General features: G+C 39.4%; 1 protein-coding gene and 1 long non-coding RNA gene across 2 annotated transcripts in view; one reads left to right on the top strand and one right to left on the bottom strand.

Moving 5' to 3' along the window:
- Positions 1-1,469: 1,469 nt before the first annotated feature.
- LOC132335424 (uncharacterized) overlaps positions 1,470-18,374 on the bottom strand; it is a 34,145-nt gene continuing 17,240 nt past the window's right edge. The window contains exon 4 of the long non-coding RNA XR_009488662.1: positions 1,470-8,406. This is a non-coding gene — a long non-coding RNA (uncharacterized LOC132335424). The remainder of the gene's footprint in view (positions 8,407-18,374) is intronic.
- Positions 4,531-16,675, top strand: LOC132335419 (putative short-chain dehydrogenase/reductase family 42E member 2). The gene is made up of 12 exons (XM_059861972.1): positions 4,531-4,669; positions 6,605-6,840; positions 8,910-9,005; positions 9,778-9,838; positions 11,590-11,708; positions 12,057-12,132; positions 12,530-12,612; positions 13,124-13,261; positions 14,265-14,330; positions 15,134-15,197; positions 15,522-15,595; positions 15,798-16,675. The coding sequence occupies exons 2-12, from the start codon at positions 6,610-6,612 to the stop codon at positions 15,999-16,001; spliced, it is 1,212 nt and encodes a 403-aa protein (XP_059717955.1). The 5' UTR covers positions 4,531-4,669; positions 6,605-6,609; the 3' UTR covers positions 16,002-16,675.

The raw sequence follows: 18,374 nt of genomic DNA on the forward strand, positions 1-18,374 counted from the left end.
AGCTTGTTTGTAAGTCATGTCATGGCTGTGACTCACTGAATATGCTGATTTGTGAGCAATGAATTAAAGACAAATGGCTGAACCTGTTGCTACCTCCAGTGTGTGTGCAACCCCCTTCAGGACAGTGCTGCTTTCACAGCAGGAGTTGGGAACTTCTGTCTGGAGCAGCTCACGTGCTGCCACAATTTCCAGTTTCCAGCTGCTGAGCTAGGTTTAACTGGTGCAGATATTCATAACCCTTAGCAAGGACTGGCAGTTCAGGAACTCCTTTGTGCATGGCTCAGCCACAGCTGCTTCAGGAGACAGCTTCCAGGAGAAGGAAAGCTTGGCATAGTGACAAATTTCTCCATCCAAATATGCCTGAATTTGAGTCACCCCTGGCAGTTCATGCTGCTTCAGAGGAAGGTAATGGCAGTGTGTGTTGTGTCCTTCAGAATTCTGTTCAGTAAGAATTTCTCTGTGCCTTATAAGCATGTTGCTACTGTCAGCATGTATGTAGATTTGTAACTACAAACTTCCAAGACTTTAGGCACCCAAATGTGTTAATGCAACTAAGTCACTGGAATTTTTATGGAATCACTTTAATGCATCTAAGTCAGATGTGTATCAGATGTATATTTCATTCCATTGAACTTTAGTCCTTTGTCAAACTATCTCAGACAGATGCTTATGAGATATTTGCTTGCTGATTAGTTTAAATAATTAAATAAATAATAGGAAGAGAGAAAGAAGGGAAAATGCAATTCCAGAAATTTGCCAGCATCAGAAAATAACTTTTTTCTTCCCTGTCTCTGTTACAATCATGAGAATTTAGGTTTGAGATAGTGAATGTGCTGGCAGAAGTAATTTATGAGGAATCTGATAATCTCTGACTCATATCACGTGACAGTTCATCAGTTAGAATCTTAAATTCTACCCAGAATTTGATAAGTATCTTAGGCAGACCTTGTAAGCCACAAGTTTATCTCCTTTCAGTGACATGGGCTGCCTCTGTCACCATGGCCACTCCTTATGTGGTACCAAGGCTTTACTAAATAGAGTAAGAATTAGCAAACCTGTTGGAATTGGTGTTCTAATTTCTTTCAAACATGCATTTGTATAGTTTGTTCAACACTTTTGTTGTCTCTGTGATTCCCATGAGTAGCCAGCCAAGCTGTGATCCCTGCTAATTGTATAGAAATGTGCCTTTATTCAGTACAATGTAAAGCAGTATTTTTATTTATGACACATTTGTATTCTTTCCCTTCAAATGTTGCATAAACTGTCCTCTTCTTTAACAAGACCCAAGGGCTGATACCGGGATGTTGGTTGCTGCTGTGAGAAGTTGCTTTGTTTCTTCCTGTAATTCCATCCTGACTTGGCAGTGCAGGCTCAGAGTTATCATTTCATTTGACCTGTAAATCAATCTGTGTAACATGCAAAGTAACCACGAACGCAAAGGAAATGAGAACAAAGTCGTTTGAAAAGCATTTTATGGGGCACGTTGCAAGGCTGTATTTATGTGTACTTTATTCCATCCATGAGGAAACAGTGAAATATGCAGAACTGTAACACAAATACACAAAGAAACAGGGAAAAGGAAGGCTAGAGTGAGAATATTTATGTATGTTAATGAAGAATGGAGGGATTTAAGAAGAACCTGATCTCGTAGCTTTGCAGCGAGGAATAAGGATCTGCATCTTCCTTTCCCTTCTGGCCTGGGCTTGGAGCAAGGCATGGGTAAGTTGCTTTGCCTCTGTGTCTTACTCCTCTAATTTAGCAAGGAATGTGAAGAATGTTGTGTTATCATAACAGTTTGGGTCTTACTTTGCATTTGTTGTTGTTGCATCAATATTGTGTTGGTAAACTTTCTTAAGGATGACTTCATGCCTTAGAAATGTTTGCTATGTACCAATGGTTAGCATTTGGTTATATGAAAAATATTCTGAAGTTTCCTTTCCAAAATTCAGATCCCATGATTAATATTCTTGACTAAAAATGCTAAGCTAGACATAATTAGAGGAGAGCTCTACTCTTTTTCTCTTCCATTAACATTGCAAGACCTGATTTAAATGCTTTTTAACATTTTCTCTCCTCTCTCACATCAAGGGTGAATATCTTACTGTTGTCACTTCCCTTCTCTCAGCTCTCTGCTGTTTTAGACGTCCTTGTTGTGAGGGTGGTTGTTTTTGTAGTCACAAAGAGATAAGTTCCCTTAGTCAAAAGTACTTACACCCTACAACAGCTCTGCCCAGACTACTCTGGGGCTGCAGAGGAAATCAGCACTCTGTGCCCTGTCCAAACGAGTCTCACCACTCTGAGTTCACAGGCTGTGTCAGCACCTCTGATGGGCATCTTCATGTGAACAAGAGCATGAGCAGGAGCTCAAACACAGCAAGCTTGGACAACTCTACCAATTTAGGACTTAGATGAGGAAATTTTTAGGAAGTCAGCTGAAGAGAGGGTATCTTTTGTATGGCAGGTATTTCAGCAAAACCCTGTTCTTGAGTAGGTTTAAGAGAGAGCTTAGTCTCTTCTGATTTTCTGCTATTCCTCTGCCCTTGGGCACTCCAGAACATCCCATCCTGCCTGTGACTCACACCAAATATCCGGCCGTCATCTTAACTCACGCCTCTGCTGAGCCCTTCATGCTCTGGTTATTCTGTTAAAGTCTCCTTTCTGCATTGGATCCTCCACACTTGAAAACCATTCTTCAGGTTACCCCACAGCTGGAGCACAGCTCCTGTTCTGTGGCCTGGGAGTGCAGAGCTGTGAAGTTCACAGTGACCAGGACACAGACCTGGTCTCACACTTCTGCCTTCTGGGCCATGGTTTGAAACCCTCTGGAGTCCAGTACCCAGCAGTGTTCAGAGCCAGCACAGGGACCAGGCTTTGTATGCTGGGGACAGAGATTGTCTTGTCTGTCTTATGCCAAATGCTCCTTACTCAATTCAGGCTTGGCTCTGGCAGCATGGATTTGAAATGAACTTGTGTAAGCACACTGGGTTCCTCTATGAAACAGTGCAATTACATTTCAACATCACTCTACAGTCTGGATGTGAGTAACATTTTGATAAGCCAAACAACATTTCAGAAATGTGGACCTCCTCCATGTAAATAAATGGACAAACTCCCTGAGACCTTCCTGTATTTTACAGTCATCTGCTGTAAGTACTGGATGTTTTGTTTGTTTCTATGTGCCTACATGAACTATGAATGGTCATAGGAGAAAAAGGCAGTATAGAGTTGTGATTCAAGACCAAAAGCAAGCTCCAGTCTTAATGCAGCAGCTTTTCTCCTTGTAACTTTAGCTTCTGTTTTTTGCAGAAATACTTAGCAGGATGCATTGAATAAAATATGACCATCCTTCTTTACTAAAGGTAAGAAAACAGGCATAACAGGACAGGTGCAAAATACCAGTTCTGAAAAGTCCTCTGAGGTGTTCCCTTCTTGCCAAGGTGGAAACCAAGGCCAAGTTCAAATGCTCTTTGTTAAATTTCACTGAAGAGTGAGGGATTGATATCCTTTGGATAAGCTGACAAGCTGCTTTGACTTATGAAGGAGTTCTGGAATAGTTTAGGGATAGAATGAACATTTTATTTACTGCATTAAATGGTAAAAGCTGTCAGGGCTAGGTTCAGCTCAAAACAGACAGTTTGGTGTTCTTGGGGATTTTCCTGTGAGCTGAGCCTGTCACTCACTCAGCAATCCAAGAAGTGCAGATTAATTTGACAGGTTCAATATTCTGGTTCTAATGCCAACAGTAGGGACTTTAGAACATCCACGTTATGTGAAAATACATTTGCCTAGGTGTCAGTTTGAGTTCTTGTCAGCACATGAACATTAAATTACATTTAAATTGCAGCTGGTTACCTATGAACTTGAGATATTTCTAACATGCAAACATTGAAAATTGTAGTAATTTATATTTAGATGTGGGAGTGTTTCTTTAGCATCTTAACTACTGTTTTGAGTCTTAATTTTAGACACACCCATTTTAAAATGTTGGCTTTGATTTCTCATTGTTTAAATTGCAAAAGCATATGTTTTAAAAGTGCTTTAAAATCTTAGGACAGAGCACATATATCATTAATAACTTCATTAATTCATCATTCATCTAAAATGCATTTATTTAACAGTACATCACCTTTTCCTCTTATGTACAAGGTAGTTTATTACCTTCATATTCATCCTGGAAGCCAGAGGACAACCCATGTGCCTACAGTTAAGCCTCTCTGCAAATACAAAATTGGGTTGGGGATGGAGATATAAAAGTCAGGATGAAAGTGCTGAGTAGCACTGCAAACAGGATTTTTGTTCCTTCTGGTAGTTTATCTACAGAATGATGGTACCCACAGCATTTTTGTGTTGGGCACTGTCTTATACTTTTACCAGGTAAGTGAGAGCTACCATCCTGTTAAGAAGGGTTTGATGTGGAGAATTTTTAATTTTTTTTTTCCTGAAAAGGAACGTAAATTATGTACCTATTAAGCCCTGCCCTTTTTTGGCTCCCAGCCCACCAGCAGCTACAAAGGAGCAGGAACAGCAAAAGGCCTGAGCACACGTGAACTTCTCTGTCTGCCTGAGAGCACCTGATGCCCTTGAGTCACGAATTGTCCAGCACAGACATCTCACCCTCCTACCTGGACAGGAAGGCCTGGGAGACACTGACAGCAGGATTCTACCAAGGGTACTTACTACTTCTTTAGCTGTTTTTAAAAACCTGATGTGTTTGACTTTAACTTTTTATGGGAAACAATTAGAACATTTTTGATATTTGAAATGACAGTAGGAGAGCTATGAGCAACTCACACTACATGTGCTGCATGAGATGTGACTATGCTCATCATGCAGAATACATTAATAAATAAGAATGGCTCCTATAAATTCAGAGAAAAAAAGAAAGTTACTGATTCCAAAAAGAAGCATTTTCAAAAAGAAAATTGTTTATGTTCAAAATTTGAAAACAATTTTCTACATCTATGAAGCAGATTAATATACTAATGCTATTAGTGATTTTTAAGGAAGAGTGATAAACTTGACTTTGCTTCTCCTTACAGTGTATAAAAAGATGCTTTTTCTCAGAAGAGAAGGCAAAAGAATTTTAAATGGCTTAAAACTCCTGAAAAACTTACTGTAGAGATACAAATTTATGTTTCCTTGCTTGAACAGGACAGCCTACTTGTTTTAGTTGTATTACATTAGTTGTAATTTAAATTTTGTTTGGAAACATAGATTATTTTTCATTTTTAAATTGTTAGGATGCTTTTCAACATAAGGAGCTTGTGTTTTACACTATTATACCACTCAGTTTAGTGAATTGAGTGAGCTGACATTGGTGTTAAAACCATGTAACAGCATGGAGAATATGGTCCTTTTCTGTCTGAAATCTGAAACCAAACATATAAAATAAGGAGAATATCACAAACAAAATTATAAAATACTAAGTAAGCAATGGCTAAAATAGTCCATAATTTTGTGTGCTGTGGCTGCATTTTGTGTTACTTTTCTAGAATTTTTTTGTCACCCTGGAAGTGACAGAGCTGCCAGCTCCCAGCCCTGCCCCATTTCTGCCTGGGCTCTGCTGAAGCCTGGTGTAAATGGCTGAGAGCAAACTGTACTTACCTGTGAGGCTCCTCTCATATGAGGAGCTCTCCAACTATGAGAAAACCAAAATAACCTGCAGAGATTGGGTCCATTTTCCTGTACTAGGCTGCAAGCACCCAGCTGGGCTCCTACTTTATGGTGACACGACTGATTGCAGATTTCTTCTGGATTTTTGTTTGGGGGTGTAAGCCTAAGTGCAAAGGCCAAGCATGGAATCAGGACAACAGGGGCTCTGTGTGGAAAAATTAAATTTTGTGGACAAGTGATTAATGTTGAATAAACTAATTTGCAATACAGAATAAGGTGTACAGATGGGTAACTCCCATGGAGTTGTTATCCTAGAATGATATTCTAATCAGTTTTCCAGCTAGATGAACCCACAGGGCAGATGGCTTATCTCTTCTGCCCCTTGTTGGTTTAGCTGTCTATGAATGCCCTACTGAGAACAATATGGTCAAAAGTTAGTGAGAACTGGACAGTAAGCTAAATATATTTCATGTATAACCAGAAAGGCTTAAAATGGTAACAAACTTTTATTGCTAAAGATCCAAATGTGAAATAAAGTTGATTTTAAAACTAGAATGGATCCTTTCTTATATGCCTCATTTAAAGTCTTGGTTTATTTTCCTGACTAGTAGAGTAACATCAATTTGGTATTAATATATCAGAAGTTAATAAGTTTTCAAGAATAAAATGTTTGATTAAACCAAGTATTAAAAAATGTCATCATAGCTGTTAAGGTTAGGTAATTATAATGGCTCTAAAATCCTGTAATTTCATTTCTATATAATATGAAATTTAGGGATATGAGGAAAAGATTCAGTCTTGGAATATGAAAGTATTCAGACTCATTAAACATTATACATAGAAAACCCATCACCAAAATGATGAATTTTTACATTTCAAACATACTAAGATAATAAAACTAGGATGGGAGCATTGTAATGTGAAAGTAATTGCAATTACCCAGACCTCAAAGCATTATGCAGGAATTTTCAAGAGATCTTCTCTGTTGCAGTCGTGATGCCAGAGGGATCCACAGAAGAGCTCCACAGCAGCCCACCCTGTGAGAGCCAAGTGACAGAGCCTGCTGGGCTGCTGGCTCCCAGGAGCAGCAGGACAATGGTGACAGGAGGTGGAGGCTACCTGGGATACAATCTGGGATGTGCCCTTGTCAGCTCAGGAGTTGCTGTTGTGCTGTTTGATCTTCGCAAACCGAAATGGGAAATTCCACACGGAGCGGATTTTTTCAAGGTATGCTGGAGCTCCATGTCTAATGCTCATTACCAAGGCTTCCTCTTAAGGATCTTTGATTAAAACATGTATGGAAAAGCCTTTCAGGACAAGAAGCAGCTGTGGTAAAAGGTCCTTGCATGCATAAGTACCTGATTAAGGGATGGCAAACAGGGTCCCAGTGTCTCCAGTGTCACCAGTGATGCTCTGCTGGGAGGTGCCATTCAGCACCCCAGGGAAACTGAACAATGAAGGGACAAAGGTTCCTGCTCAGGGGAATGATTTCAAATAAAAAGGTGAGAGCCAAGACAGGGCAATGGCTGCCATGCAGAGAATGATTGAGGAAACTGGGATTTCTGGGATTTCCAGGCTGGGAAAGAGTGACTCAGGAGTGGGAGAGCTCTACGGGCTGTGAATGGCATTGTCCACTGTCCTTCCAGTACAAGAAGGAAAGGCCATCAGGAATGAGGAGTCAGTTCAGTACAAACAAAAGGATGTGGCTTTTCCTGCAGAGGGTAAAAGGCATGTACACAGCCTCAAGAAAAATCTATCTCCACTGGAAACTGCTGAATAGATAAATTAAATTAGGCTCAAGAAATTTTCTGAATGAAAATGCTTCAAGACTAGAATAGCACTCTGGGGAAAGCCCCACATTTGCTTGCCCTGTTCACACTCTTCCTGCAGCACCCATTTCTGAGCTCTGATTCCTTCTGATTTTGAACAATTCAAGGAATTGCTGTGTCTGAAAAAAGGGGGAACACAAGAGGTTTCCAGCATTTGGCAGCTCACTGTCATGTGTGGAGGACACATTACCCAGTACCTCTCACAGCTGCTCCAGGTGCTCAGGTTTGGGCTCTGGGGGCACTTTCTGGGTGCTCCTGTCATGTCACACAAATTCTGGCTAAACCCAGGGTATTGCTCAGCTGATCTTTTCTGAACATTTACTGTAAGAGCATTTGCCAGCCCTGCTACAACTGGGAAGTTGATGGCAAAGCTGGAAGGGAAGACAGGACCTTGGTCCTGCAGGCTGACATTGTGATGCCAGGTTTTCTCCTTTGGGCTCCATCACTCTCTGGGGCAGGTGGAAGGGAGGCAGAAGGGGGATGGATGATTCTGGGGAGAGCAGAATACCAGGCTAAGCAGAACTTGTCTGACCCAGGATGTTTTTAAGTTCAATCTCATAAACAACTTTTACAGAATATAGAAGAGGGAAAAAGTATTATTGAAGAACCATTCAGACACCATAACCTTGATTTGTTAATGCTATAAGTCCACATAATTTAAGTTTGGGGACTGATGGCAATTTACATCTTCTAAAGGGGACTCGAGAGCTCACAAATTATCTTCTAGAAGAGAATTTTTTTTATAAATCAATTTAGAAAGAATAAATATTACAAAGTGTAGGAGAGTTACCTGGAAAATTGAACCATGGATTCCTAGTAAATGAATTAATAAGTGACTTCAGAGGTTTGAGCCTTGAGCAGTGATTTGGAGATGGCTGATATTGTTTACACTGGTTAGCTCCTGTAACACTGCATTGAGGGTGGGAGGTGTAGGTCAGCTGTATTTGTGAAATACTTTGGCAACCTTGGGAGAAAAAAGTTGAGAGTTAAAGACTGGTTAGATTAGCTCTTAATATTATTCTATCAATTACTCTATGTTATTCTATCAATTTCATTGCAGGAAATAATTCAATACCTAATATTTTGAAGTATTTGGTGATTCCAAGGCAAACATTTGAGCCCTTCCTGCTGTGATTTATTGTCCCTGGGGCTGGATTCTCCAGCCCTCAAGCACTTGCTGCTCCCATTCAAGTCAAACAAGTTTTGCCAGCCTTGAGGCTGCAGGACTAAGTGTGAAAATACGCATTATAATTGAAGCCAACAAGAGTCATCTTTGTTTTGCAACAAAATACTGGCAAAATTCTTAGTCATTGCTTTTTCTGCCTGTTCATAATATTTCATTTAATTGTCTGTGAAAAACAGACCAGAATATCTTTAGATTTTCCATACTAGCCCTAGATAACACAGTTCTGTAGAGAATGTAAGGAGCTCTGCCTGTCAAAAATCTATTCTTTTCTTGTTTTACAGGGTGATGTGAGGGATTATGAAGCAGTGTTCAAAGCATGTGAAGGGGTTGACTGTGTTTTCCATGTAGCTGCCTGTGGAATGTCAGGATTGGAACAAGCAAGTATCGTTTTCTTAAAGTTTTCTTTGGTTATTTTTGAGAAAGAAAAACACTGTCTGCTTGTTACAAATAATGTAGTTTTACAATGTTTATGTCAGAAGTTGTTATAAAGGCCAAGTCATCCATACAAGAAATAAGGGAGGTATTGCTAAAATAATAAAGTCAATGTGTGAAAGTAATGTACTACAAAATATTCTAGAAAAACAAGATCATAGTTTGAAGGTCTTGGATGAGAAGGTGCAGCCTTTTTCTCTGATTTGAAGAGTGACAGCATTGCTCTAAAACTAAAACTGATGCATTTTCTTCTTGTGAACTCAGTCATGAGGAAACAGACCACAATCAATATGTTATGCTGAATTACAGTGATAGTCACAGAAGGTGTTATCAAAAAAATCATGAACCTACTAATTTATTTCTAGAAACAGGACAGATTGCCACTGGAACCAGAACTTGTGAAAGCTTTCAGGGAGCATCACCCCTGCCCATGATTCTTATTTCTATATCATGGATTGTCTGGAGTGTGATAAAATATTGAAGTATTATTATTTCCTTTTAGATGCATTTTATCTTTCATTTTTCAACTTTCTTTGCTCATCTACTGAACAAGACAATAAAAATGAGAACTGTCAGAAATCCCTGTATGTCAAACAGACAGAACTGTAACATATATCACAAAAAGACCTCAGCTATTCTAGATCTGGCAGTTGTAACCATCATATTGTAAATGTGACTTGTTTGATTAATTAAATCTTGTGCAAATTCTATTTCTAGCTTCAAAAGAAAGATCAGATTGAATCCATAAATGTTGGAGGCACAAAAATAATAATTGATGGTAGGTACCTAGATTTTCTTTCTCTGCATCAGATCCAAATCATGAATTAAAAAATTTTCTAACTGGATATTTCCTGGGGAGATCAGGCAGTAAAATGAGGCTCTTCTCTCCTTCCTGTCAGAGGATGCAGGACCCATTAAAGCTGGTAGATTTGCCACTGGTTTAAACTGGGGATAGGTTTTCAACCAGGACTTCATTCCTTGGCAGTCCAACTAAAGCTGTCCTCCATGTACTGGTTATTTTTTGCCTTTACTCTATGTAATGGAGAAGTGTTATCCTCTTTCCTCATAGCAATAACATGAGAGCTGTTGTACTGTTTGTTGTGTCATAAACATTTGGTAACAGGCTCCACAGATGTGTAAGTATATTTAGCTGTTATTTTATCACATTAATACAGAAAACCTTCCATCCTTTCTGCTTACTGTGATCCCTTTTTATTATACACAGATTCTTAACTACTGTCTCTGGAAGATGCCAGTAGATCTCTTTCAGTATCTTCAATTCCAGAAAGATTGATTTCTGAGTGAACTGTAAATACCAAAGCTACCTTCTCTTTGGTTTTTCCCTCAGAAACTAAGTGGGGGGAAAAAGGCAGCAAAATGGCAAAATCAGTTTTTATTTAGACTCATTTTCATGCTGCCTGTGTGTTATTACTGAAAAAATGCATAAATTGAATAGTAGGCAAGTAATACTCTAAATGAGTTAGAAGGAAGAGCTGCCACATATTGCCTTCTTTGTTCCCCAACCTCCAAAGCCACAGAGACATGTCATGTCAAATTTCCATAGGCTCCCAGCAAACCAAGACACTGGGAGGAGCATGAACCTGCTCATCTACATTTCAATAATACACCTTATTATTGTATTTCTTCCCAAATACTTACCACAATAAACATTTTATTTTCAAAATGAGCCAATGAACCAGCAGAACAGATTGCTCTGTAAATTCTAAAAATTCCTGAGTTTGCATTTTAATTCTCTTCAGCTCTAGAAATATTGTTAAATGAAAAGGAAATTTACATTATTCAAGTTTGCAGTGACAGATATGCAGCAGAATTTAGCTACAATGTCTTGGCTACACAGGACTGGAATCCATAATTAAGTCTTTGTTTTGCAAATAACATTAATTTCCTTTGTACTTAAAGCACGACTGATTATACACTAGCAGAGTGTGTTTTCCTGTTAACACACCATTTGTCACTGATGAACAGACTGAGACAAAGGCAGTTTTGTGGCATGTGGGCAGAGCTGGCCCGTGCTCCTGTGTGACTTCATGTTCCATCAAAGTGGGGTGCAAGAGCAGCTCATGGAACAGGGGTAACCCAGTGGCCTTGGAGTGGCTGCTCCCCACACTGCCCCAAGGGCTGTACCACAACAAATGTTCTTACTCATCTCCTTTGTATTCACTTTGTAAAATGAAAATATTTTAAGAAAGGTTTCTCAAGGAGGAATTTTTCCTCCTCCAAGGTAATTCCTCTACCCAGTTGGTGACTGCAATCCAGTGATATGAGAGTTAAGGTACCTCATCATGAAACATTTGGTAACCACAATGTGTAATATTTGCATATTTGATGAAAAATTCCAGCTGAATGGAAGATAGTATTATATTAAATGAGAAGGTAACATTAAAATTAAAGTATTACCTTTTTTTTCTATAATTGTAATGTTTGTTTTCAAAAATAAAATCTGCCAATTCAGCTATTTCTTCCTCTTTACTTTTGTTTTAAAATAATTTGTTTTGTGTATCACTGTAGTCTGCAAACAAAGAAATATCCCTAGACTGATATATACCAGTACAGTGAATGTGGTGTTTGGAGGGAATCCTATTGAAGAAGGAGATGAAGAAACTGTACCATATTTTCCACTGGAAAAGGTACTTTGTCCATGGGATGGTGTGGCATTTCCTGTGCTCCAAAGGGTAGATTGTGTAAAGGCTGTTCTGAGAGCAGAGGCTGTTTTACTGTGGGTGTTCTCAGTACATTCAGCACAAAAATGAATTAAGTGAATATGAATGGACTTAAATTCACTCTGAAGCTAAACTTGTGCCACTAAAGTGTAAGTCTTTTTATTGTCATAAACAAACTATATATTTGCTAAATTTTACTATTTCTAGTTTTGTTTTGCCCAGCTGATATCTGTGAGCTGGCTAGATTGAAATGTCAGTCATACAATAAGGTTGCCTTTACAGATTCAATAATTATCTTATTCTGTTTCATTATAGCAATTTAATCATTATTCCAGAACCAAGGCAATTGCAGACCAAATGGTCCTTGCTGCTAATGGAACTTTACTCAAAGGTACATATAAAGCATTTGGGGCTTTTCTATCATTAGGAGTGCTAATGAGCACTCCTTTCTTTGGTTGCTCATTTATCAATAGGATACTTTAACTGAAATAAGGATGTATTTGTTTCTATTCCTTTCTTCAGTGGATAATTAGCTGTTCTGATAATACCAATTTGTAAGCACTGTCCAGTGGGTTCTCCTTGTAAGCCCAAGAAGGTTTTTCAGGCTGCAAAGCTCAGGTCTGTCACAGCTACTGAATTCAATTTCACACAGAAATGAAATCAAGTTCCCAGGAAGCCGAACCATTCAAATGAGCCTTAATTTTGACAGTGTAAAATTCAGCCCATATGTGTCAGCCCTTTGCTGCTACCACAGCTGTCTGACAGTCACCTGTTGCTCTCTCTCCAAGGAGGGGACAAGCTCCACACGTGTGTGCTTCGCCCGCCGGGCATCTACGGACCAGAAGAGCAGCGGCACCTGCCTCGAGTAGCCGTATGTGTTTTGTAGTCAGCTCTGGAGGACACCACAAGTAGTTGTAAGGGCATAACACAAGTGGTAGTACCTTGATTGCAGTTCTTAACCATTTCTGCAGGAATCTGGTGAAAGCTTGGGGATAGGTGATGTGGTGCAGGGTAACAAATAGCAGGAAACCAGCCCTGCGGGCCAGGACCAAGCTGGGCTTCTCAGTGAAAAGGGGAAGGCTGAAATGCCATGGTAAAAGAACTAGGTTTGCATCCCTATCATTTAATGGAAATTGTCTTTTAAATATGCACTTCAGTTTCTGCCAAAAAATATAATGTCACTATATTTTCCACTGCCAATCAGTGCAACCATTTTTGATTTCCAAAACCAGCCACTACTTGGGTTTTTTCTTGTGACAGGTTTCTTGTGCTGTAATTGTTCACAAATACAGCAAATTCCAAGTATTTGGGTTGAGACAAAATCATATTATAGCGCATAATAAAGGAATAATGTAGTTATCTCGTGTTTTCTGTTCCTACAGATAAATATCCAGAGGAGACTTTTCAACTTCAAGTTTGGGAATCACAAAGTTCAGATGAACTGGGTTCACATAGGAAATCTAGTGCAAGCTCATTTACTGGCTGCTGAGGCTCTCACCTCTGAGAAGGGCTATGTAGCTGTAAGTAAATAATATAATCACCACTAGCTTCAGTTCTCAAACAGGTTTAATATTTGATGTCTTGAGATCAAAGAGTGTCTGAAAAGTCCTATGCTAAAATCTCTGAAATAGTCTGTAGCTCCACAAGCACACAGTGCAAATGCAAATACATTTCACTCATATTTTGATGATGTTTTTGTTGGGTTTGAAAAGACAATTTCCTGGGTTACTGGAGGAAACTGTGTTTTTAACTAGCTTAATATACCATTAATTCACTATTAAACAAATCTATTCTGTCATTCTCTTGAAAATAGGTTCTGACCTAGATGCATAAAATTTATAGCAGCCATTCTGAGGCATTCCAGTTGAATTTTCAGAGCTGAAAATTCCAGAAAGAGATTGGGCAATTTTTAATGGACAGTATTTAAAGGTTTTTCTTTTTTTTTCTACTGGTCATAATTGCAACACCAATCTGAGGACCATGAAGCATTACAGAACTGACAACATTGCAGCAGCTGCTTCATTCACAGTTCCTGAAGGTCCCAGATTCATTTAGATTGGTAGAAACATACAGACAATAGGCACTGACACAGGTGAACACCTCTCCATGTGTTCTCAATTAATTCAGCACTTGGAAGCCCCACAGCTGTTTTAGATTGATGCCATTCCCAGAGTCCCAGGCTTACTTGGGTGCTCAGGTGTTCCTGATACTCAGAGCTGTGTTTGTTAAATGCCATCAGTGCTGCCCCTTCTGTGGGACTCACAAAGGTCATTCTGTGCCCAGCACATGATGGGGAAACTGAGCTCAGATCTACACTACACCATGGTTAATCACCATGAGCCCTACCAGCACTGTGGGGTTACCACAGGGAAGCCAAGTGAAGGCAGCTTCCTCTGTGTGCATTCACCTTGTGCATGCTGGTGTGTTGCTCACAAAATGATGACAGGTAGGTAGGTATGAGAGAGACAGAAAATGCCATCCTGTGCACAGTTTTGTCACTGTTTTTCTCTGCTTCTTTACCAGAGTGGCCAGGCTTATTACATCCATGATGGTGAAAATGTCATCTTCTCTGAGTGGATTGTGCCTTTGGTAGGTACTGCACAGCCCTGCAGCTCCCAGAACTGTGTGGGCACAAGTCCTGTCACTGACTGACACACCAGACCAACTAAATGAATTCAGTGCACAGAAATTACTGAATTACTTAACATTAAACTCAGTCCAGTTTCCCTGCATATCCCAAAGTTCCACTGGTGTTTAGGGAAGTTTGGGACACCTGTAACTGTGGAGTTTGGCCTTATTGCTTTGAGAGGATTTAGCTGGGAGGTCCAGAACCTGCTGCAGGACAGCATTTCATGAAGCAAACCCACGGTGCATGGCAAGCTCTGCCACTGGCATCTGGCAGGACTCTTACAGCCATTGCTTATCCCCTTGTCCTGGCATCAGCTGCAGCACAGAGGGGAAGCCCATTCAGAATCTTACCTTTGAAGCTAAAAAGAGACAACACTGTATTTTCAGAATGATTGGGCTGGGATTCTAGGAGCATGCCAAAGTTTTGATCCTGCAATGCCAGCACAGAAAATGACTGCAGCAGAAACTTGGGCCTGTATTTAACTGTAGTTCAGTATTCCAGTCTGGGTCACTTCCCCCTTGGAAATGGCCTTTTACTCCCCTTTACTGTCCAACTGCAGATGAAGGGTGGAAAGTGGGCACCAAAGAATGATTACTGGGCTTCAATTACATTTATTCCTCCCTGCATTGACAGGAACACTAGCTGGAAAAAAAAGTTTAGATACAAGTTTTGTCAACGTTCTTTTTTTTTTTTTTCATGCCTCATTGACACCCTCAATTTGGTATAAGTTCTCTGTAATTCTTTGTTTTTATACTATTTTCAGTTTGAAAAATTAGGCTATAGGAAACCTTGGATACATATTCCTGTTCTCCTGGCTCATATAGCAGGTAAAAAAACAAAATATATTCTTAATTATTGTGGGTTCTTTGATTTTTTTTTTTTTTATTCCTACGAAGATACATAGTGCTTTTATAAAATGCAGGGGCCCAAATTGCAGGAATTATTTAAACTAATTATTTTAATTCAGAATAATCATTTGTGCCATGTGGTATTATTTATAGCAGATAAAGTTTAAAGGCTATTCATCAACTCATAATGTACTTTATAAATTAAAGTGCCTTCTGCCAGTAGGAATTACAGGATGTATAATATCAGCATTGTCTCAGTTTATTGTTAACCAGATGTCTCATTAAGTAATTTCTGTTTCACAGCCACTGTGATGGAATATTTGCATCTGATACTAAAGCCAGTTTTTAGCTTTACACCTTTCTTGACAAGGAATGAGGTAAATATATAAAAAAAGAGAATGTTTAAATATTTCTGACTCAAATTCTCATTAAGGACATGATACACCCTTTGAATTGTCTGCATTGCAGCTCTGTTTTGTGTTCTGTTTCCATTCTGATATCATTGTTGATATATTTTCATCCAAGTTCTACAAAATTGGATATTAAAGTCACTGCCATAAGTGTCCTTTTGGCTTTTAGGTGTGGAATGTCACTGTAACTCACACTTTCCGAATAGACAAGGCACGGAATCAACTTGGTTACAAACCAAAGAAATTCTCATTCGCTGATTCTGTGGATCATTACCTGAAAACAAGACCTACCTGCCAAGAAGATCACACATTCCTTAAAATGGTGTTTGTTTTTGGCATTTTGTTAAGTTTGATCATTCTTTCTTTCTTCTAAAATCAAATAACCACTCACCTGCTCCAGAAAACTTCATTTTGTTTCTGAGTATTAATTATCTGGTCATGGTACATTCCTCAGCCACTTTGTTATTCATCTTACTATGATGACACCTCTCTGACCTCATTAAGAAAGAAGAAAAAAAAAAAAACCCAAACAAAAAACAACTAGAAAAGTGAAAATATAGGATGTATCAGGCAGTGTTCTCCAAGAGCAACACAGTGTTACAGCAAAGGAGGCCACCACAAATGGGTGCAGGAATAGTTTTGATGGATCTTCATTAAGTGATGTTTCATGCTGAGAAGCATTTTCTAAAAATGATAATTCAGGAAGGTGAGAAGGTGGAAGGAGAGGAACTGTCACAGGACAACAGTGCTGTAACAAGTCCAGTAGCTCCAGTGAAGAAAAGTGTGACTAAACAACTCTTCTGATGAAGCCACGGCTACAGCTACTGTCAGTTAGCCTGAGGAATTACAGAGACCTGGGAAACTGTGGAAAAATATAGAAAGTAAATATTTATAAATAATAGGTGATTAGAGGAGTGAAAGTCATATTTTTGTAAAATAGTTGTATTGTTCTAAAGCTTTGTAAAAATGTAATAAATATCATTATGTGTGTTTGTAAATCAAATATATCCTTTCAATGCAATAATAAATAATAACTGAACCAAATAACTGAGCCTCCTGATTTTTAAGGAGCTTGTGGCAAGGTGGAATTCAGTCAGCTGTTACTGGTCTCTGGAGTCACATTCTCCACAACCCTGTAGCAGTGCTGGCACACACTGTGTGTTCAGGGAATTGCATTTTGGGGTGAGCAGAGAAGCCAAGCACCAAGACAGGAGTGAGAATCCAGCCTCTCTCTTTTCCCCTTTCTTAAGTCTCACATCAGCTTTCTTGGCTGGATTGCACTATGAGAGCCACCTGTGCTACAGGTACACACCAGCTGTAGCCCAGACAAACTTTAAAGATGTTAAGAGTTTTTTCCTTAGGAACCAGCTTTGCTCTGACCAGGGAGCAGCTGCTCCCTCTCTTGCACCCCACGTGAATCAGGAGAGCTGCATTTGCCACAGTGGGTCATGGAAGACAATGATGGAACAGCTCTGCCATCTGATTATCTCCACTCATCATTCATTTTGCCTTTTCTTAGCATTTTACAGGCTTTTTAAGACCAGTAAGTTTATAGAGATTCTCTCACTCTACATCTATAGGATATGCAAGAGAGACAACAGCAATGCTAGAAGAATAAAGGTCACAGGTAAAAGACAATACACAGTGACAGGAAAATGCATGAGCAACCACAATTGCCACTGCAGCTTGTGTAAGCAAAGATTTGTTTTACTCTGGCTTTTTTCTCTTCATTAAGAAAATAGTTCTGTGTGCAGTGAAAGCAGTACAGTCTGCTTGATTATGGATTTGCATTTGGAGATTGTCCTTATCCATTTAAAATGAGCTCCCACTGTACATCTTCCTTTAGCAGGGGCACTGCTCAGCTCTGTCTCCTATTCCTGGCAATTGACAGAAAGCTTAAAGAAGCTCTGTATATATGAGACCTTTATCCAGGTTTGATCAAAAACATTTAAATTCACAATTTATCACTACAGAGCTGCAGCTGAGCCAGCAAGTGCTGCGGGCAGGCAGTACCATGGAAGCCTTTACTCCCTAGAAATCCAGAACAGAAAACAACATGTGTAAAGTTACTTCCCAGTGAGAGCATTTTAGCTGCATGTAAACATTCAATTTGGTTCTAAATTAGTTATTTATAAATCTTTCATATCACTTTTATTGGACTAATAGCTCAGCATGCATCCTGGATTACACCAACATTTTTCAGGAGTGCAGGCTCTGAGGAGCTCGGATGCTCCTCAGGAAGGACTAACCAAGGAATTCACTGGCTTTGTGCTTTTAAGTCCCCATGGAGCCCCATCATTTCAGTCCTGGAACACCAAACCTGTGGTTTGCTATTTTGGGTAGGATGCTTTTTGCATCACTGTTATAACAGCACTGATTAACAATAATTGGCTGCAGTACATTTGTATCTCTTTCTTACAGATGCAGTATTTGAGATTTTAAAACAATGCTCAGTACCAGTTGGGAATAGCCAGCTCTCTTATTTCTGTGGGTCTTTGCTGAGTCTCAGTTTAAGCTGGCTCTTGTGTGAGTTACTCCCACTCTAACATAACTGCAATGTGTCTTTAAGTGATTAAAATTTAATATGAACGTTCAGACATAGCACAGCTGTAACAAAAGAGGTAAACGTGTTCAAAGCTTAACTTTTGCCTGGAATGGGTAACTGAAAATTCTGCAGCTCCTGACCCTTTTCACACCCTCCCAGGCTCAAATGACCACAGGGAGGCTCAGGTGGAAAGGGACCTTA

Source organism: Haemorhous mexicanus, chromosome 17, assembly GCF_027477595.1.
Source record: "Haemorhous mexicanus isolate bHaeMex1 chromosome 17, bHaeMex1.pri, whole genome shotgun sequence".
Taxonomy (NCBI): domain Eukaryota; kingdom Metazoa; phylum Chordata; class Aves; order Passeriformes; family Fringillidae; genus Haemorhous; species Haemorhous mexicanus.